We start from the raw sequence: 22,849 nt of genomic DNA, 5'->3' as shown, positions 1-22,849 counted from the left end.
AAAAATTGTTACCAAAACAAGTAAAATGTCTGTTGCTTCTCCACGTTATAAACAGAGGATCAGAAGGGCAAGGTTTTCTTTTTTTAATGCACCTTTTAATTTAAAACCATAATTAATGTTTGCAGTGGGGGAGAAAATTAAACCCTTCAAACTCTACCATATTCTTACTCTGTCATGCACAGCTACACTGCAGATCTAAGTGTCATATAGCAAAACTTGCATTCATTTGGTATTGAACTAGTCTAGTCACTATAGCACAAATAATGTGGATCATGGGATCTTTATAATCAGGTAACAGACCAGTCTAGGCATGGCTCAGCAGTCCATAAACACATCTACCCTTTTTGCTGGATTCTGTAATACTCTGGAAATAACTGTAACCTCATACATTCATTTAAAGTCAGTCTGGGAATAATCTAAGCTTTATTGTCATCTCCTTTGTAAACTACTGCAGCCTACCTTCTCTTGGGTCCCTGATGCCTATATTGCAGCTTTATTAACACACAGAGTCAGAAATGCCACAGTTGGCATTATTGCTTCGTCCCTGTTTATGGTGCAGATACTCACACACTCTTGTAACTGTAGCATCTCAGCACCCTAGAAAGTTTCTGAGATTACAGATTACTTTGGAAGCTCAAAAAGTTGAAATATATTTTTTAAATGTTGGCGATTTTTATGGTACGTGTTAGAGTGATTGTAGATTAGAAGTACCTTTTGAAACTGAAATTAGAGTTAGTGCATCAAGCAGACTTTGGGAAACGTATTGAGCTTTGTTACTTCAGACTTATGCAAGTGAAACTAGAGACATCAAATGTGTACATAAAAAAGATTTATTCATTGGATATTCATAGAATCATAGAATGGTTTGGATTGGGAGGGACCTTAAAGATCATCTAGCTCCAACACCCCTGCCATGGGCAGGGACACCTTCCACTAGACCAGGTTGCTCAAAGCCCTGTCCAACCTGGCCTTGAACACTTCCAGGGTTGGGGCATCCACAGCTTCTTTGGGCAACCTGTTCCAGTGCCTCACCACCCTCAGGGTGAAGAATTTCTTCCTAATGTCTAATCTAAATCGACCCTCTTTCAGTGTAAAGCCATTACCCCTTGTCCTATCACTACATGCCCTTGTAAAAAGTCCCTCTCCAGCTTTCTTGTAGGTCCCCTTTAAGTACTGAAAAGCCGCAATAAGGTCTCCCTGGAGCCTTCTCTTCTCCAGGCTGAACAACCCCAACTCTCTCAGCCGGTCCTCATAGGAGAGGTGCTCCAGCCCCTCTGATCATCTTTGTGGCCCTCCTCTGGGCTCGCTCCAACATGTCCATGTCCTTCTCATGTTGGGGGCCCCAGAGCTGGATGCAGTACTCCAGGTGGGTTATAAGTGATCTTTGCTAGCCTAAGTACTGCTAGTAATAAGTCTCTCATTATCCAAGTGCTTTTTTTCATAACGGCCTTCTTCATTTTAGATTATGGAATGTCTGAATACTTTTATTTCTTTTTTCCTTTAAAATTGTGTATTGGTTTGGGGGTAACAAAAGTGTTTGCGGAAGCCATTTTTATAAATACCTGAGAAAGGTATTTAGCGTACGTATATTTACTTTTATTTGTTGAAAAAGCAGTGTAGAATGAAATCACACTTCATTTGGTACCATGTGCCTTACAGCTTCTGAGTATCTAAAGATTCATACTAGGGAAAATGAAATAAAGGCGTTACAGTTGCACATAACTGTAGAATGGAATAGCTGCACTTCTGAGGCTGTTTTTACAAACTTGATGAAAAGCAGATTGGTACTATTTTGCTGACATCCATTTCCACAAACATCAAGCTTTCTCTCCCCCAAAATGGGTAGAAGGATGTCAGAAAAAAAGTAAAAATGCTGACACTTCTGTGTGCTTCTCTACAAGAAGGAGGCTGAAACTACAGGAATTATTTAATCCTGGGATGAAAGATGTATTTAAGAAAAATTAAAATGTACTTTTTAATTTAAAAAGTAAAATAAAATTGCATCTTGGAGAAGTAAAGCTGCGTTTCAGCGCATGGTAGCAGGCTCCATCAGGCTTAATTCAGTGTATTTTGAAGTAAGTATTTACATTGTCTTCCAAGAGTATGAATTTTGTTCCACAGTTTTTGTCTTTGTCTTAGGTGGAAATTTGGATTGGCACCCTTTTGTTTAGGTGGGGTTGTTTGTATCACTGATAGGAAAGAGTACTGCCTTTATAGTACCTCAGAGCTTCAAAAACATAACCATAAAAGGTTTCAAGGAGATTTGCATTCTCTTTCCTGCTGTTTGACTTGACCTTATTGTGCCAGACTGAGTTAACAAGACTGCAGGCCATCCATTTATATTTTGGTGGCTTATCTTTCAAAAGAAAAGTAAATTAGTGTTTGTGGGCTTTGTAATCACAGACTTCACTTCTCACATTCTCTCTCTCTCTCTCTCTCCCCCTGCTCCCCACCCCCCCTCCTATGAGGTTGTGTTGGCTATATTTTCAATGCTATAACTGCAGATATTCTTAAGCAAACTGTCACAGCAGCTACTGTGTCCCTGAAGGAATGTGTGCCTCTTCCACTATCTGATACAATGAAAAGAAACAGCAGGCCTTGCTTAAAAAAGATTTAATCCTGGATTGCACACAGAGCATACTTGGTGTACAGATTTGCATTAGTTGACTTTTTTCCCCAGGAAAGGTATTCAATTTACAGAACTTTTTGGTTTTTAAGAGTTCTATAATTTTCTGAAATGAAAAAAAAAATTTATGGGAGTCATCAAACTGCTAACTTTAGAAGGAATTAATTTGGGTCAAGTTAAGTCAAGATGATTGTTTATCAGGGATGAGCTTTCTAGAAGTAGGACAGAAACTAAGGTTTTTCAAATATTTGTGGAACTATTGCACTCTGACATGTAAATTTGTAGGGTGTTTTTTTCTTTTTATTTTAGTTTATAGGCTTGTTTTACCCTGTTTCAACAGTCAGACCCTAACTGGCTTCTGAGATGCAGGCAGCAAGCTAGAAGTGGGAGAAGTTTTGGGAGTATACTGTTTCACAGTTTTCCCATCACCACCATCTGAATGTAACCTGCACAAGACAGAAGGTGGAGGAAGAGCTATTAGACAACTATCTAATAAGAAGATAATTTAATTGTTATTGTTCAAAAAAAAAGTAAACTTTTAAAAGGTCACAAATACTTCATAAGGGACAATAGAAAAATATTATGAAATGTTTTTCAGAAATCTTTGTGAAACATTTCTGTGAAATGGATGTACTCCTTTAAGATGTTTTGCTATGAGACCAGTTAGTACTATTTTAATGGGAAGAGGTTTTCTGAAGCCTTCTGGACCAACTAGTTAAGAGCAGAAGGGTCTCAAGACTGAAGCTTTTGCTTCACCTATCAGGCAGCACATGTATGACTTCAGCTGTCCAGAATTTTCCCTTTAACTGAAGTATTTATTTTTTCTGATACAATTATGCTGACACTTAAAGTCTCAGCAAAGTATTCTGGTTCTTTTACCTTGCCCTTTCTCATTCATAGTCTCGGAGTTGAGTTAGACAGGTCCTAAGTCAGGACTGTATGACCGCGCGGGGTGCTAGAACAAAATGTTCTCTCAGGGTGTCGCCATAGAAACATTTGCACAGTACTGAGCTGCTTCATCCAAACGAGCACATGCTGCAGTTCTTAGAAATTGTCTGACAGAGTGTAGATTGGCCTCCCTATTCTGAGTTATGTTTGCAGGTGAATGCTTGCGTACAAACAGAAAAAGCTGTACTAATAATGAGAAGCTGGTTAAATAAGCAGCTTGTATGATTGAAAATTTTCAAAGTAATTTTGAAAGCAGCATTGAATTATTAAAAGCCAAATCTAACCCTTCTTCAAATAAACACAGCTAAACTACGGAAGTAAAGAGGCTTGGTTGCTAGAAAACTGTGAAGAAACTTCCAAGACTTGAACTACTTTTTTTCCTCAAAACATAGAGGTGCATATAAATATCTAATTACAGTTTATAAAATCTAGAGTTACTCCTGAATCCTCACGGGCTCAAAGAAACTGGAGGCTTGAATGATTGACACTTTCTGTGATTGTTGTGATGGCACCTCTTGGCTCCCCCATCAGCCATCAGTTCCACAGCATGAGAGTTCTCAAGTGACGTGCCAGCTCCAGAGCTCTGCCCTGTTTACAGTGCTTGTTTTTTCTTACATATTTGATTAATGCAGCTTAAAAAAGAAGGGATTACAGGCTGGTGTGTGTTTATTTCAAGAGGATAAGCTTTAGCGCATTGCACAGCCATGTATATCTTGTGAACGGCGTATGGATTAGGAGTGGAAATATATGCTGCCTTTACTTTTATTAATGAAATGTAACGGGTACACATCATCATCTTGCATATCTTAACCATCTTTGAAACTGAAATTTTTTGATACTTGAGGCGGGTAGGGGTGGAGTAGAAGTGGTGAAAAGCATAGGCACCATAGGCCGGAGGAAAAGATGTGTTGTAGATGTGCAGGTAATTGGAATGACTACAGGGCAGCTAGAGAAGAAAATGGTTTGCCCTTCTGTCCAGAGCCTTAAGTGGGGAGTAAGGGGTAACATGCTGTAAGCCTCCTTGCAGACTGACTCCAGAGACATCTGGTGTGAGCCAGCTCTCTTCTTTCCCAGTGTCTTTGTTCTGTTGTATAATGGTAAGCCTCATCCTAAATTAGAACTGTTTTGTTATTGACTTTGTTGAATAACATGGCTTGATTTGGCTAAATATGGAAAAAATGCATGTTAGGAAGTAAAGAGTAAAAAATATATTTTAGTCTGTGGTATAATACATATGCTTTTTGTATAACATGTGCTTGAATGCATATTTTATTGTAAAAATGTCTACATATGACAGTTTTACAGAAGTGGTGTTTACTGTAGGCAGACTTTTGGAGAGACAGACCAGCACTGTCTGGACTGGAGATAAATCGTACAGACCATTTGACAGTTTGACTTGTATAAACCTTGTAGCAAATGAAAACTTGTGTAACTTTAGTCAGCTATGTGTCAGGTTTTTATACAGGCAGAACAAAATGTGTTAATATGCTGGGAGTACATTTTTCTTTACTGCTTTTTGCAAGATGTTAACTCCAGATAAAATTTTAAAATCCTGTTTCTCCTTTCCTGTTACAGAGTGGTAGAACAAGAAGCTCAGAGATCCCAGCAAGTTTCCCAGGACAGAAAAAGTCCCAGCAGAACCAATGGCTGCAATGAAAACAGGCCCATTGACATCCTGGAAATGCTTAGTAAAGCCAAGGATGAATATGAACGAGTAAGGAAATGTCTTCCCCCCACCCCCCCTTATGAACAAATAAAGGCTACTTCTACTTCTGAATAAGGGGCTTAGGACATCATATGGAGTCTGCTGAAATAGTATGCCCTGTGATTTCTGAGAGAGAGATGATAGCGAATAATTCTGATATACTAAATTGTCCTGTGCAATACACTCTGACCCAAGATTGGAAAGTAGTGCACCTAATCCATAACTTAATGGGCCTGTATACTCTTATGTTTGAATCGCTACCTTCTGCGGGGGGGAAAAAAAATACAATGTTAAAAACAGATACCTGGAGATGCAGACACGGGCTCATCTGCTGTCTTGTTTTGTGAGATGATTGTTGAAGGAAACGTGAACAAATAGGTATATGTGTAACACTGTAGATGAATGTACCACTGAATATGTCTGGTTTTGTGATCTTGAGATTCCGTTATTGTAAATATTCTTTGTAGTGGCTGACACTTTGGTTTTTCAGTTTTTCCCTCTGTACTGAAAGTCACTGAGGAGATCTGCTATGATTCATGCCATAATCAAGAGCATTCATTGAGCTGCATACTAAAATGCTTTGGCATGTTGAAAAACATAACAGAAGCCCAAAACTTTTTGAACTATCCCATGTCTGTGATACAAGCATAGGTGTACAATGACTTAGAGACAAGGGGTAATGTGGGGAAAAACTCATATTTTGTGTGGGATTTGCGTGTTGCATGAATTCATAAGTTTTATTTCTGTAATTATTACCTTACGGGTCAACTCTTTGCCTACATTTTCATTTTTAAGAAAGCCTATCTGAAAACTAGTTTTTAACACATCAGCTGTGTTTTGTTTAAAGAGCAGGAATTCTCTGCCATTGTTTCAGTAGCCTTGTTTTCAGACTGATCTGTTGTTCCCTCTTTCAAGTACACTTTACTAGGAAACAGTCTCTGATGTCAGGCAAGGTAGGTTGAATACCGATCATGTGATCCAACTTGAAATGTAGCTTGATAGACCCATTTTTACAACAATTTCTACTGCTGTGAGAAAATTTTTTGCTTTGGGAATAGCAAATAAAAATTACGCACAACAGCATCTGTCTCTTCTTAGTCTCAAAAGAAGTCTTGTGGTATTAGAGATTTAGTACATTTGTAGAATCTATGAAGCATATTTTTAATAGCTGTAGACTAAGTAGAACAATACTGTTCCCCTATCCTTCTGTTCCCCAGTTTACTACTCCTGTCCTGTCTACTGTGTGTCTATCCTTTAAATAAATTAATTGATTTCAGAAGGAGGAGTCTGGTATCTTTTGCCAGTGCTGAATTCACAAGTTTACATAATGAAGGAGAATATTAGTTGTCTTAGGAAAGAATTATTTCATATAGCCCTGAAGACCAAATTCATACATGCAGGATGAATATAAGGGTAATATGTGGGAGAGCCAAAAAAGATTCTGAACGTGCCTCTCCAAGTATAATAATGCAAGAACGTGCAATAGTAATGTGTAAGTATAACACTGCAGAGCTATGGTATGGTTTTTTGTTGTTGTACTGGCAGGAGAGGAGTTAGCTCATTAGTAGAGTGCTTGATTCCTTCCAGAACTTGCTTGTGCAGTAGGTCACAGCAGAGTTCCTTTGGGTACTTGGGATTTGAGTCTTTGTAGGACTCTAGATTGTTACAGTACAACTTGGGACGAGGAGAAAAGAATTAATCAAGAATGAATTAATGAATGAATTAAACATGTGGATTAAGCCTTGTATGAGCCAATTTATCACTTTCTGATGTAGGTTGAGGGCAGGTGAGTGTGACAAACCAAACAATATATTTGACCCAGGCTAGATACTCATTGCTGAAAATCAGTAATGTGGTTTTGAACACTTTAAATACAGATTAAAAAAAATCAATGGCTTCTGATTCTCTGAGTATCAATGCTGTTTGGGGAGAAGGTATCTTTGCATGAAGACCAGTATTGTGGAATTAGCAGTTTTTGTGAGAACACAGAAGGAAGCATCAAAACCTGAATGACTCATCTTTCAATGTTGTATCAATTGAGATGGATTTGAAGAAATTGAAGGCTTTTTGGGAAGGAAAAAAAACAAAACAAAACAAACAAAAAAAAGAAACTACACACCACAAGAACTCACTGTTTTGCTAGTGCCCTCTTAGGGTGTGATGAAGCCTTTCTTCCTCTTTGTCCTTGCAGTATTGGATAATACACATTTCTAACAGATGGCTCTTAAAAATTACTCAAAGAAAGGATATTCCAGCTTCTCCTGTCCTAATTTTCAGATCTTTTTTGTGTGACAGTACTGAAAAGCTTTTGCTAGAAACAAAGTTCCTAAGCATTATGGATGAAGCTCTGTAGACAAGTAAACTGCTGATAAACAGGCAATAGTATGCAGATTTTGTGCTCGACAGTCTACATCTGTGCTGCCTGTAATACATTAGGGAAATATGCAGGGCATGGACTACAGTACAGCTGCTATATAATTCAGGTTTTTGTGTCTTGATTAGTTGTTAGTGTGTGTGTGTGTTGTTTCGTGATGCTTTTAGAACACTAGTGAAACTAGAATAATTCTTTAATTTCCTTTTTATGTATGGGAACTGTAAACTGAATCTGTTGAACATAATCCCATAGCCTGCTATGATTGTAGTTACATAGAAGTTTCCAGATAAACAGAACTGAGCGATATTGGTCACGTTTCAAGCCAACTTCTTTGCAGAATGTTCTGTTGACCACCTCAGCTTTAGCAACAAACTTTGGCTACAAGGAGTTCCAAAATCAGTGTGCCAGAGGTATGCCAATATTAACATAATTAGGTAACCAACTTGTTGAAGATAGCTTCTTGAGAGACCTTTCCTGTCTTAATTTTTTTTTTTAATTATTTTATGGCACTCAGTAGTTATGCATGAATTTGTATTTAGGAGCAGAAAGTACTTATCTGCCTGGTACATTCCAGATGGATCATACAGTAATCCTTGTTGTGCAGCCCACATGAGATTGGCAGAGTGTCAGCATGAGAAGAGGGCAGAGAGAGTGAAAAAGAGATTTATGAAGGTCTGAGTGATTTAATCTAGGATTCCAAAACAGCTTAATCCTTCAAGTACTCTCTACATCAAGTCCATATGTGAAAATGAATGAATTTTGAGATTTTTTTTTTTAATGAAGTGAATGGATGCTTTTTATAGTGTGGTGTTTTGTGTGTGTTTCAGTATGAGCATGGAAATATCCTCTAGTGAAAAAAAAACTATGCTTTGTCTGATTTTGTAACCACAAAGCATCCAGCATTTCAGGCACAAAGAGTTTTGACCTTCAAGTTAGTGGCTAAAAGTCGGAAAGATGGGAGAAACTGCTTCTTGCCTCTGTCCCTAAGCCACAATATATAGTCTTGATTTTGTGTCTATTGCTTTCAATTACAAATTGAAAACAAAAGAATAATAAATCTCAGATTGTTTGGTTTTTAACTTATTGCTAAAAAGTTTAACCCATATTTTGCTGCTGTGTGTAAGTGACCGGAGCAATCATCATGTGTTGTGCTAATGTTCTGCTATATTATATGCATAAGGTGTAGTTCATCTATTGAAAGCTAGACTGTTCTACAGTTTGGGTTTTTTCACTGGTGATTTAAACTGTAATACAATTTCTATTTTCGTTTATGTATCTATTTATTAAAGATTAAAGTCAACTCAGTCTGTAAACATAGTGTCTATTGTAATGCAACTCTCTTGTCTGTTTTTTGCCTTGTTCACAGAAAACCAAATTAACACCTTCTGAAAATACACATACATGGTTAATTAAATCTGGTGGAAATAAGTCAGTGGCAAGCTCTCTTGCCAACCGTTTAGAATGATTTCTGACAGGATTTTTTTCTAAGTTGTATCTAGTTTTGGTTCTTGATTTAATGAAGGATAGCAAACTTCCTCATTAGCAGCTAAAACAGATAAAGGATGTAAAAAGCCTGCCTTTTTATATTTATATTTTTCTCTTTCTCAGTGAAAAAAGTATGAAGCCAGTTGTTGGTGTTTTGGTTTGGTTGGGGTTTTTTTAATAATAAAGAGTAAAAGCTTTATGAATACATACCAGATGGTGGATGTCTTAGTATGATTTTTATTTCCTAAAATTTGTGAATTCCACAGTGTCTTAGAAATCACTATTCTGTAGATCATCTGTATTTCAGTCAGTGCTATGTAAACAGGATTGTAGTAGTGGATAAATGCAGACTTAAACCTCATGTATTTGTGTTAATTTTTTTTTTCCAGAATCAGATCAGTGACTTAAGTATTATATCAAGTTCTGGAATGCAACAAAATGCAAATCCTCCAAAGCCAGAAAGCACAGAGCCTTCAGAACAAAAAACTTCATTACAAATGCAAGAGCAGGTATGTTTTATCCAAACATAAAGGAGGTGCTATTTTTTTTTTTCCACTTACTACTTTATTTTGGTACCAAAATATTTCCTTCGTAGAATGCCTGCAGTGTTGTCTGCTGAATGTATTACTGCTTTAAATAAACTAATGGGTTTCAAGATGTTTAGGATCCTAAATTCTGTCTTGTGACTTAGCATTTAAAAATATAAGGCTATGTTCCACTACTGTAAATATCCAAGTATATCTAAATGGGCTAACTCGGATTCTAGAAGTCGTCAGTCTGTGGTAATGTGCAGGATGACTTGCAGAGCCAGGAAGCAAGAAAAAATTACCTCTGCCACATTATTGGACTGTATATGGCATCAGTTAGCTGTACACTGTGTTGCAGTGTTTCACACATGAACTCAAGCCCCGTTTTCTCATGTTTGAGAAATTTACTTAAGGTTTATTAGTGCTGCCTTCAAAGCTATAGCTACAGTCCTGCTAGCTTAAATCAACAATGAATTGCTAGAGAAGAAATGGAAAGTGCTTCAGTCATGGCAGCATAGAATTCTCTTTGGCATAACTGAAAATATGTTTACCTATCTTCTCCCACACTTCTGTAGCTTGCATTGAACCTCTGCTTGTACGGCTGGTAGTGATATCAGTCAGCTTGGCTGATTCCTTCATACTTAAGATTGTGGAAAAAATGTGTGTGATTTTGTGTTGGTTTGCTTCAGGGGGTTTTTGTTTTCTTGGGGGCAGGGGAGGAGTGTTGTTTGGGTTTGTTTTTTTCCTGTGTTAAGGACTTTTTTACAGTATATTCATTATTCTGCAGGAAGGGAAATATTGCATGTGAAAAAAAAAAAAATAAAATAAAAATAAAAAAAAACCCCAAACCACAAAAAAACCCCAAAACATTTCAGTGTTGTTGGGGAGGGATGTTGCTCAAGTTGTGGTAATACTAGTGTTGAGATCTATTTCAGGTAAGTGTTAGATACAACATGTTGAATCAGCTTGTATCCAAATACCTACCAATTCTAAAGCATGGTGTTACTCCGGTAATTAAAGTTTAAAACACAGTAAAAATGCTAGTGAAAATAACCTCTGCTTCATGTAGATGTTGTCTCTGAACCACGGGAAACTGCCTACAAAATACTTAGTATCATCACTGGAGTGGCTGGAAGTGGTAGCAATAGTTCAGTATTTGGCTCCGTTTTCTAGTAAGCATTTCTGCACAAAGAAGCTGTAGCTTCATACAAGACTTTTTAGAGATAAATTTAGGGAAGAAAAAAAATCTGCAATAACTAAATTCCCTGTAACACCTAAGTAACTTGGGCCTGCTTTCAGCGCCATCCAGTGGGCACAGAAAGGTCAGTTCTGGTTCTCTCCAGAAAATACCCCGCTGAGGCAAGCTGCAAGGCCTGCCTCCTGTCCTTGCCATAGTTTACTGTTGTGTTTCTCATGCAATAAACCACTGCTTCTGAAAAATGAAATGCCCTATGAAAATGTGTGCAACCTTGCACTTAGTACTTGTAAACAAAATACTTATGTTGTCGTAGTAGTAGTAGTAAATAATTTCCAGTACAGGTTAGGGCTAGGGTATGGGCTGCAGAAATCTGTTTAGTGTAGTAACAATTAATTAAAATGCGAGGTGGGGAGTTTGCTGGGATTATTGGCTATCACAGCCTCCTCTAGCCCCTCAGCAGCACCTCTGCTCTTGGATCAGCACAAGTGATAGACTGACCCCTGGCAGCCAGCTCTGCTTGCTGCATGCCTGGTCTTGAGACCTGGCAGCAGGGTTGCCTAAGGCTTTGTTTTAAAATAAGATATTTTCTTTTGGGTCACTCCATGTAGACTGTATGCAATCAGCACATGGAATTGCAGAACAGAAATCAAATAACTAGTAAGGGGAAAATTGGAAAGATAAGATTCTAACAAATTGTTCTGAAGTAATTCAAGGGACACAGTCGATTTATAGAACAGGTAAAATAGCACATTTTTAATTCTGTTGAGCTATTTAAAGTAATAGCTGCAGAGATACTGGAAAAATTGGGTAACATAAGTGATAATAATTCTGTAAAGCTAGTTAACTGGGTTCAAATGTATCACAAATATGTATGTTCTTAATCACATTTTTAATAACATGGACAACTGGAGGATTACTGGAAAAACATACCATTTCAACTGTAAAAATACATTTTTCATTTACCTGAAACAGGTGACCAGTGAAATTAAAAAATATTGTACATGTAAGTATGGTGAGATTCCTAAACCCCCTCCAAAATGTCACACTTGTATGTTGATTGACTAACTTCATTTCATGCTAAAGACATTTATTTTTATTCCCAAATCTGTGATGTCTTCTCTGTGATATTATGAAGTTCAAGTTTTTTATCTTGTCAGTTCAAAATGAAAATCAGTTGTATCATGAAATGTTTTTGTGCCAGCAATCGGCAAAACTGAACCAGAACACTGAAATTAAACTTTATAGTGCCAGCTCTGACTGCTAATTCATGTTTCGGTATATCTGAACTGATTTCTGGAGAAACCCTCTGAGCAGCACACTGTTCCTATCAAGTGAAGTGATCATGTTGCCTTTTTGCAGCCCCTGCTGATAAGGGTCTTCATAACACTGAGTTGATGATACGTTCAAAATACACCTCAGCCAGAGATGGGACAGGCAAAAGATGTGGTTTATACTTCAGGATGGAAATAAACTTCATGTTTGAGACTGTATCCATGTAAGGGGCTAGTCTGACTTGGATCAGAGCATGGTAGAGATTTCTGTTTATTACTTGAATATTGTAATGTATTAATAAAGGAAAGCTAGTCAGTTGCTAGTCAGGTGAAAAGCTGACTTTGAAATGAGATGGAATAGTGATTTTTCTCTTAACGGAATCTTTACCGTTGAAGGACAGGTCTTCAGAACAGTAAGATCAGTGGAGAAAAGTAAGAACAACTTTCTAGGAAGAATTCCTAACATAATTAACAAGGTTTATAAACTATAGAATGTCTCAGCTGCAAAATGAAAGCGTGTCTGACTTTAAGCTAGCTAAAAATGAATAACAACAATGGCAGTAGAGATTAGTAACCTGGGCAGAAGTCAATATGATTTCAAGCTCAAGGTTTTTTGTTAGGCTACTTGCATGCTACCTGTACTGCCATACATTCACTGCTGTTATCTGTGCTAGTAAAATTAGAGCTAGCATAGCAATGTCATGGTACAGTCGTTGTCATTATAAAATAGCATCTTTGTTTAGACATACCATCAGAATACACTGGAATTGTGCTGCAGGCCATTCAGTCTTCTGAACAGAATGTTGTATTTTAGTCCAGCTGGTTTACATAACTTCTGGTCCTGTGCAACCTTTAAAAAAAAAAAAAGGAAAATTTTGAGATTAAGTGTATTAGTAGCTGTTTCTTTTATCTTTTAGTGAAAGATATTTTTAAATAATTTCAGCAAAATATTAAGGTGATGATATCCTTAAAATCAGATTTTTCTAACAATGTCAGTGGTGTAGGTTAGATGTGAATTTTTGCGAGAGACTAAAGGACTGGTAGATGTAACTCTGTGTGTGTATATATGTATACACATATACACTTTTCAGGGAGATATATATACACATACACATATGTTTAGGTTTATTCAGTTCTTTTACCTATTGTAGTATATTTTGCATTGTTAATGAAAAGGGTGAGAATAACTGTCTAGGCATGTATTGCTAGATCAGTTGTGTATCTTCAGGTTTCTCTGTTCCTTTCCCATCTTTTAGGCCATTTAATTATTTCCAACTCTATAAATTCTACGTGGATTTTGTTCAACATGTATGTTCTTCTCCTCCCACCCCCCAAAGTGCCTTGTGTAGTTAGGGCTGATCGTTGATAGCAGGTGCCATTTTAATGATAGAATCCATAGCCTTCTCCTTTCTTTACTACTAGCACACAGTCTGTCCTTAAAAGGCTGTAGAGAAAAAGCTTACATAGGATGTTCCTTGTAAATTAAATTGATTCCAAAATTCCTGCAAGTAGGGCACACTTGATATCCAAACTGTATTTTAAATGCATTTGACCTAGTTGTCTTTCATAGTTTTCTTGAAATTGTAATAGACCGTGTGAGATGCACAGTGGTATGTATATCTTTAAACTGAAAAACTTCCTTTTCCCTTCTTTTTAGCCATTTCAGTCAAGGCAGAAGCATCTGACTTTAGAGGAACTGTTTGGAACCTCTGTACCAAAGGAACAGCCCGCAGCTCCGTATCCCAATCCAGAGAGAATGGAGAAGTTGCAGACTGACATCTCTGCCAGAGAGCAGCACAATTTGCTCTTGCCTTTTTCCTTTGACCAATCAACAGTAATGCAACAATCACTAGGGAAATCTGAAAGTCCAAGCGTTAAAACCAGTGCCAATCCTTTGAATCAGCAGGAATGTTTAACACCTATGCTAATACCTCCAGCTTCAGTTTCCCAGCCTGATTTAAAAAGTGTTTCAACCTACTCAGTTCGTTTAAGCCCTGTTCTTAATTCAGCCTCGACAATGGAAGCTGCCCCTGCTCAGATGCTTCCCGGCCTAAAACAAAACAACAGTATAATGCAAGTTATGCAGCAAGCTGCCAAGCAGATATCCCCACTAGTGAATCAGCCGCCATCTGAAGTGAACCATGCTCCACAAAATCTAATGGCTGGCCAAAGCCAGCTTATAGCACCCTTGACATCAACAAATACAGGAACTGTCTCAAATACATCCCATACAAGTGTTGATCTTCTCCAGAAACTCAGGTTGACCCCACAGCATGACCAAATGCAACAGCAGTCTCTCACTAAGAGTTCCTTAACACCAAACATCTCTGCCTCGGTTGGCCAACTTGCAACACCAGAAAGCTTCAAAGAATCTCACAGTAAGCCGTCAACCTTGAACAGCAAGATAATCTCTCCCCTTCAGGTATTCTGTGGGTTTTTATATCAATGACGCTTTAGACTGTTTTTAGACTACATTTATTTTCCCTTGGAAAATGTGCTGTTACATATTAGCCTTTTAAAAATAATTAAGGACTTCCACTGTGTGATATTGACTGAATTGCTAACTTAGAAATCCAGTTCCATTAGTTTGATATCATTAGCATCTGCTATCAGTGACAGACCTGTCTGTAGAGGAGGAGGATTTTCAAGCGGGTGCTGTTAGGAGATGAGTAAGTCCTAAAGAATTCATCTGTACTTGTGTCAGAAAAATACTGCTAAGAACTGATGATCTGAGAAGGGACAGAAGGTTACAGACTGATCAGTGTTATGAGAGTTGATGCTATGGAAATCTAGCCTGTCCCTTCTTTGAAGGTACAAAATTAACAATTTGCTGTTTCTGGTTATTTTGCTTTGGCTGTTTTGACCCCCTTCTGCTGGGGATACCTGTGGACTACATTGAGATATTGTTAGTTAGTACAATGGATCGTAAACAGATTTATTTTGTCTAATTGACCACCTTGGTTTGTTTTATCCTAGTATTGCTTACAAAGGAACTCTTAAACTTTTTATTTCTTGGAGGAGAATCTATTGTCTATGCCTTAATATAAGCCAAAGCAGTAAATTTGTTTTGAGAGACTAGGTGAAAATGTCACTGCTAGTCTGTAAGGTTAATGCGTGTGATAGAAACTAATTTATAACACAAAGCCAATTAGTGATGTTCTGCTGTGTAATTGGCTATGTCAGTAGTAAAGACATGAATGAGTTTGGGTTATTGGATTTCTTTTTTCTCCAAAGGGCGTAACTTTTTGTAGTGCCAGCCTCTGAGGTTATCCAAAGACTTCTCTTTGTTTTGTTGCATTATTATTTTATTTTGTTTTGTTGCATTATTATTTTATTTTGTTTTGTTGCATTATTATTTTATTTTGTTTTGTTGCATTATTATTTTATTTTATTTACATTAATGCAGACTAAGCCAGCGCTTGATCATGTCTTCTTGCATCTTGGGTACAGTGAGGCAAGAATAAAAAACACCAAACAAAACTACTTACAGCTATATCTGCATGAATTTCCTAACGTTTATTATTATCCAGTGCTTGCCACTGGGTTTTAACAAGATCTTTGGTAGCCCTGTCTGGGTCAGCTGCTGCTCTTTGCTATGGTTATGGTGATGACTTATTCATAACAGAGATCTAATCAAAAGCTCACCTCTTCAGCCTGTAACTTGTCCTAAGCATTATTTTAGAATACCCTGTATTTTTCAAGTGTTGCTTTTCTGTCCTCGGAAGAGTTATCCCTGTCTTAATGTTTAAGCAATGGGTGTGTTTTCATTGTGCCATCTTTCTAATTACCTTGTTTCTAAACTACTGCTGTTCTTGAAAATTTTCAAGAAGGCTGTGACTGCTAGGTGCTAGTATTATTTTACTAGCAATCACCTTTTGAGATGTTTGGACTGAGTCACTTTGCAGAGGGAGGAGGAGGTCCAGGTACAGCATTGAGCAGTTATCTTGATCTAGTATTGAAGAACTGTACGTTCTGAGCAGTATTTTTCTTTCATGTACTGCTAAATCTTGGTACAGATTTGACTGAAGATTGTGACATTTTTGAGCATTTAGAAAAGCCGGTTGGGTTTATCCGTAACTGCCCTTGACTGCATTTATTCAACATTTGCTTGATAGCCTTGGGAATTAGCTCTTCATATGCCAGTCTTATACCCTTTTTTTTCCTTCCACTGTGTGTACCTATTTTCGTTAGAAAATTCTCCATAGTCTGAATATATTCTCAAACTAGCAAAAGACTTCTTAACTCTTGTGTAATTAGACTTTAAGAACTTGATCTTGTGCTTGTTACCACTTCATAAAGCTAATTTTATTTTTGTCATTAAGGACTATCCATTCCCTGAGTGTTTTTCATTGCAGTTCAAATAAGCTAAGTACCGTCTGTTGCGAAGGGTTTTTTCCTGTTCTGTGTTGCGAAGAGGTATTCCAAATCTCTATAACAAGCCTTTCAAAGAATGCCACAGGAATTTACTAATATACCTTATCTACATGCCTTTTATTGTGTTTTCTAATATTTTATAATACTTGAATTTTATTATAGTATGGTCTTGAAATCTGACTAAAGAAATATCTGGATGCTGTTTGTAAAGGTATAAAATACTTCTGAAATTATAGCAGAAAACAGCATTTAATTCTTGTGGAGGTGATTAGATAAAACTCCTAGGAAAAAAATACTGAATTTAACCTTCCTGGCAATTTACCAAACTGATTACAAGGTGATGAACTCTTCACTTTGTAGCATTCGTTTTGTTCCCAGTTTCAGTGTTTTAATGTTTAGATTTTTTTTTAAGGGTAGTGGTCTGTCTTCAGAAGTGTTTTGTTATGGCTTTACAGGTTTGCTGTAATACTGAAAGCATAAAAAATAAATTCAAATCTTTCCTCTTTTTCCAACTTCCATTGATTATATCAGTTTTACAAAATGGATTGAATTACATCTAAAATCTATTGGAATTTGCATTTTTGTGCTTTCATAAAAACAACCACCACTGGGAGTTGAGCTGTGGATGCTAACTTGAGAATTATGCTTTCTTTTTAACTTAGACTGTACAACAAAACAAGGAACCAGAAGTATTTCCACAGCCGAAGACTTTGTCTAAAGCAAGTCAAGTAAGTGAATAAGTACCTCTGCTAATTGTTTGTTGGTTTTCTTAAAATAAAAAAGGGGGGGAGGGAGGGGGGTTAAAGCTGTGGTAAGCAGGTGGTATCTCAACTAGTCATTGCCCACTGACAGTATTTAAAGTGCTGTTACAAAGCAGAAACAAGCTGTACTAAAAGCAAGGGGGAGTTTCCGTAGACTGCTATGAATGAGTACACTTTCTCGTTGTATGGTGCCTCTTATTGTTGGTGCTAATGCAGAAATGAGAATACATTTTTGGATCTGCAATCTTGCATTGAGTTTGCACCATTTGAACTGGTTTTTTATCTTGTAAGCAAGCAGTACTAATGCTATAATATTGCAGTAGGGTCTATTAGCCTTAGCCCAACCTTAAGCACCCCAGAGGTGTAAAATGCAATCCTTGCCTTACTGTCTCTTTCAGTTTTCCTGAGATACCTTGTATTTTATGAAAAAGATACCAAGTGAAAAAAATGGAAGATAGAGGAAGAAAAGAATAACAAGCATTTGTTACTGCAAAACTCTTTAATAGCAAGTTTTAGTGATCTAAACACAGATTTAACATTATTAGAACTGCCTTTGAATAACAGTTCTAAATAATGTCAATATAAAATTTCAGGTTACAGTTAAAAAAATAACTGGTAATAGTCAAGTCGTCAAGAATTGGTTTTAATTACCTTTTTGTTATGTACTCTTTTCAGGATACCATCCGTAATTTAATTCTACTTTTCCTTTACTGACCCCCTCCTTTTTCAAATCTCTTAAATTGCCTCATTCTTGTCCAACTTGCACTACATAAAAGCAGTTTTAGTAGCATGCCCAGATCTGATTGTGAAGGCAGTGAAAACGGTCCTGCTTATAGTAAAATGCTGTTTTAGCTACTGGCCTGCTCTAAGACAAGCTATACATTCTGTTCATGACACAGTTGGTAATTATCTAAATAAAAGCATTTACATGCGTTTACATGCATTTTAGAATTTTAAGAAATGTGTGCATGTTGTGTGGTAAAACTGCATTTGTTGTTTTAAACACGTTGTCTTCAGCTGAAATCCCACACTGCATCATTGTGAATAATAATTGCAGTTATCAGGAGATGTCAGAGTTGCTCAAAGCTGATATTAATTCACATCCACTTTATGCAAATATAATACTCATGTGGATTTCTGTAATGAAATGGACACAGACCTGTGGAAGAATGAGGTGGGAAGATAGTCCTCAAAATATTCCTGCCCCCCCCAAAGGAGAATGTACTTAGAATGAGAATAATTCAGTGTACTCCAATGCTTTAATTATAGTTCATCAGTCATTTTAAATATCTTTGAGATACTTTACTTCAAATTGTAAGTGTATTTGTTGGAGACCATAGAAGCAGGGGGCTGGGAAGCAGGACTAGCCTTTCTGTAAACTCCTATGGAAAATAGTAATTTGCAAAACAACTACAGGCTCCTTTGATTACCTAGGTGAAAAGCTCATCTCTTATTCTATGTGTTATGTTTCAAATATTGTGGAAGGTAGCAACCATGTGAGGAGGGAGGAGTCTACATACAATAATATTCAAGAATGTTACCTTCTTCAGCTTTTAAAATGAGAATTACTATTGCTACTAATCTTCATAGGTAGATATTTCTTCATTAAGAGCAGCTATTCTGTAATATTTGACTGAATAATAGTGGCCACAATTTTTTTTATGCTCATCTCTCCAGCCTTTATAACAGTATTCATTCTTACTGGACACTGTGCTTATTAATTTTCTATTCTTTTACAGGTTGCACCTCCGCAGTTTGTTACAGCCACAACTACAGTAACGCCTTCAATTCTCTTGTCTCCCAGTGTTTTTCAGCAGTCAGCTGCAAAAGCTACTGAAGTGGAGAATAAAGCAAATTCTTCTTCGCCTTTAACACTTGGAACAACAGAAATTCAGACTATACCTCCTACTGTTCTCAGTAGGTCTCAGCTTCAAGAAGCACTGATACATCTAATAAAGGTCCTGTCTTTACAGAGCTCAGTTTCTGAGGGATGGGGTTCCAAGTACAGTAGCCAGTACTGAGAAATTCTGTACCTCTGTAACTCCTTTTGCCCTGAAACATTACAAAAGTTGTTCCTTTCTGTTGGAAGGGGTAGATTACTGCACATTGTACACATAGTATGGCACAGCCTCCTCCTTTTGGTTGCAAGATGGAGGACTTAAAAGGACACAGCTGTACATCGGATGTGTCCTTTCACATCCATATGAATTTGTGGACATCTGAGGAAAAAGTTGCGCTAGTAGAAGCCCTGGTATGGGGATGGGGGGGTTGGTTTTGTTGTCCTTGTAAGTGTTCCTGCTTTTCCAAGGAAAGGTTTCGTGTTTCCAGTTCCCTAGAACTGTTCCTGATCTTTAAGCGAAGTATGTGTCTTTGAAATGGAAATTGCAAAGTTCTAGTTCTGCTATTTCTAAGAAGTTCAGTTGAATTAAATCTGTGATGTTGAGAGTAGCCATGCATTGAGATAATTTTGACCTCTAATGTCATGGTGAAGTTGCCATGAATGACAAACTGTGTTTTGTTAGCTCAGGATTCTCTTGCCTCCTCCATGCTCATGTTAGTAGAGCTTACACCCAAAATGCAAGTCTAAAAATAACAATATCTTCCCAGCAATAAAGTTGTTAGGACCAAAAAGGGCCACTACCAGATCCCATCATTAGCTAGGTTGCCTGATTTATTTATGTTGTTCCTTTTTGCATAACCTTTTTGTGTATTGGTGTGTATGGGTTTTTTTCTCTTTAAAGACTTAAACTAGCTTACTTGTAAGTCTTGCAACTGAGCTCAACTGCCAGAAGTCTTATTCTCATTGGAGACGTAGCACACTGATTCTCACTTGGTAGTCTGAAGAACATCATTGTGGTGACTATAGGGAGCTGATTGGAGTATTTGTCTCCAGTCTTCTCTTTGTATAGCGAGATAGCTGAATGAAGACCAAAATAGGCATACCCTGCAGCATGGAAGTACTTGCACAGCACTCTAAGCAGGATACCAAATTTACTGTGCAGATCTTGTAAAAAGAATATTACATCTTCAAGCTAGCTCATTAGATACCAGTTTTGCAAACTTGTCATTTGAAGGAATTAGACTCAAGAAATACCTTTAAATATTGTCTATAGATTAAACTAATCACTTCCTGGTCATGCTTTGACGTGAGAATTCTTGTATAACACACTGCCATCCGTTTCATGCTGGTGTGACAGACAGAAATAACATTACTTCTGACACTCACACAGACTTTATTTGGGAGCCTGTAAGCAGGATGGAATTCTCTGTGTCCAAGACTAAGGTTTGGACTCTGGAGGAAAGTGAAATTATGTGGCCAAGGCTGACCTAGTGACCCCTGTTCTGTTTGTTTGAGCATCCAGTGTGCTTAGTCATCTTTTTAACTGTCTTACCAGCGTCATGGTTCAAAGTCTGTATGTTGTTCAAAAAGCATTGCCTTTTGTACAAGTATGCAGCTAGTTCCCTTCTTTTAACTCTCAGATAGCTATCACTGTGAGGAATCCTAATGCACAGCTTAAATGGCGTTAAATTAAACTTTTTTTGCATCTTTTTACTAATGTTTTTGTTTTTTTTCCCTGCAGAATGATTCCCGTTTTCTCAGCACTATTCATGAAGTCTACTTGCAAGTCCTAACCAAGAATACAGACAACATTAAGCTATAATTGAAGCTAAATCTACTTAAAATATATCCATTTTAGAAACGATTATGCCTCGTCTATAAAACTAATATTTTTGTAAAAGAATATTTAGTTTTCAACGTCTTGAATTTGAACCTGTTAGGAAAGACTATTCCTTAAATACTTATGAAAGTAATGTTCTCAGAAGTGATCGAGGTTTTCACTGTGATCATCACCAGCAAACCTTTGTTTTTATTGGGGAGGGGACTTAAGTTGCATTTGAGCTCTCATTAGCATTAAGTGAATGTGCAAATGTTGGCTCTGGCTTTCACTCCTAGCTGTATTCACTGTTCAAGGATTACACTCAATACTATTTAAACCAGCAAATACACAGTACACTACACCACACCAGGACAAAATGTAGTTGTGGGAACCTAGTTCCATTTTGAAAGATGGAGCAAAAGGAGAGCAAAATGCCTTGTGATTAAGCTGGCAGGTGTGGGGAAGGAACGGGTCTGGAAGCCAGGCCTTTGCAGCTAAATATTTAACAAAAAGTTTAAAAATGTGATTTGCTCAATACATTGACAGTCTTTAGCTAATGCACATAAAGTCATCTTTTAAATATCCCATTAATCTTACTTGCTTCCGCGTCGCTGACATTGAACAGGTATCCAAGTGAGTAAGGCCATTTTCTCTAAAAAGGCAAAATTTGAAATATGCAAAATCCTCAGTGATTGTATCATTTTATTATTTTTTTTTTTAAGCAACAGAGTCATTCTGTTGCATGTTGAAGTTCTCTTGTTTTAAATTTATAGTTAGGAGCCCACCACTGGAAGACCCTCTTCCTGTTCAGCAATGTTTGATTATAATTTAACTACTTTGTTTCCCTTTTAGCTTAAGGATGGACCATGTCATAGTTAGCTTTCATTCCTCAGTTGTGTTGAAAACTATGCAGATGGGGAACAAATGCATGCTTTTTCTTCTGTTGCCCTCTCCCCAAATTGTTAGTGCACACTTCATAGTCTGAAGTTTATCTGATTAAAATGTTATCGCTTCTTATATGTGATTTAGTAATTCACTAATGTAAGAATTTAACTGAATACTTTCCCATTTGAAATCAGAAAATGTCTAATTATAGCTTCTTTTGCTGCTGTGTTGGTTTACTCATGGCTTGTATTTATTTCTTAAAGGCATGCAAAAAGTAATTAATAAGACTTCAGGTCCCAGTTTACCCCAGCAATAGTAGTTTTAAAGGATGCTTTTCCAGTAGAAAAGTTTGGGTTTATTGAGTAAAAAGATAATCTGTAGTGAGTTATGATGCACTGCTGCTTTCTTTTCCCTCAAGCACTATTGAAATATGAAGAAAAAAAATGTTTGGCTCCTTATGACATATATGTATGTGTATATATCGTAAGGATTAGTTAATGTTGACATAGTCAAGGTGCATGGTCATTTCATTGGAAACTAGTAAGTGAGCTTTAACTGTGACTTGTTCACAAATTGGTATGTTTTAGATACAACAAATATTTACATTTTTATGTATTTGATCTATTTTAGGGTTTTTTTCATAGCTTTTTAGTGGAAAATATATTTTGTTTAGCACTACCTGCCTTCTGAAAAGCTCTTCTCAGCCTTTGAGTTTAGTGTTTCCAGTTAAAAATATATAGTATTTTGTTAGAAAAATGTACCAGATTCAGGGAAAGATGCTAATGTCATGCACATTCATCAAGAAATGTATTGGCTTTAATCATAGCATTTGAATTCAGCAATATGAACTCAGCCTTGATAAAGAAGATAGGAGCTTCCTATATAAATTCTAGAAATGTAATACTGTATATGCACATGAAAACTGAGACTCAAATTAGATCTAAGGTCTAAACTAATTTGTTTTGTTGGGTTTTTTAGAAAATGTTTCACTAAAAGGGACAAACCAATGAGCAGTTCCTCTGAACAACAATGGATA

General features: G+C 37.0%; 1 protein-coding gene across 1 annotated transcript in view; it reads left to right on the top strand.

Annotated features, from left to right (window-relative positions):
- The window catches only part of DCP1A (decapping mRNA 1A), a 35,229-nt gene extending 14,268 nt beyond the window's left edge, over positions 1–20,961 (top strand). Inside the window, exons 5-9 of the mRNA XM_059823304.1 lie at positions 5,150–5,288; positions 13,792–14,556; positions 17,171–17,236; positions 19,009–19,227; positions 20,851–20,961. Of these exons, the coding sequence (XP_059679287.1) occupies positions 5,150–5,288; positions 13,792–14,556; positions 17,171–17,236; positions 19,009–19,227; positions 20,851–20,931 (1,270 nt within the window). The 3' untranslated portion in view covers positions 20,932–20,961. The remainder of the gene's footprint in view (positions 1–5,149; positions 5,289–13,791; positions 14,557–17,170; positions 17,237–19,008; positions 19,228–20,850) is intronic.
- Positions 20,962–22,849: the final 1,888 nt, after the last annotated feature.

Source organism: Gavia stellata, chromosome 12, assembly GCF_030936135.1.
Source record: "Gavia stellata isolate bGavSte3 chromosome 12, bGavSte3.hap2, whole genome shotgun sequence".
Lineage (NCBI taxonomy): Eukaryota > Metazoa > Chordata > Aves > Gaviiformes > Gaviidae > Gavia > Gavia stellata.
Note: the sequence above shows the minus strand (reverse complement) of the source record. Positions and strands in the feature narration are given on the sequence as shown.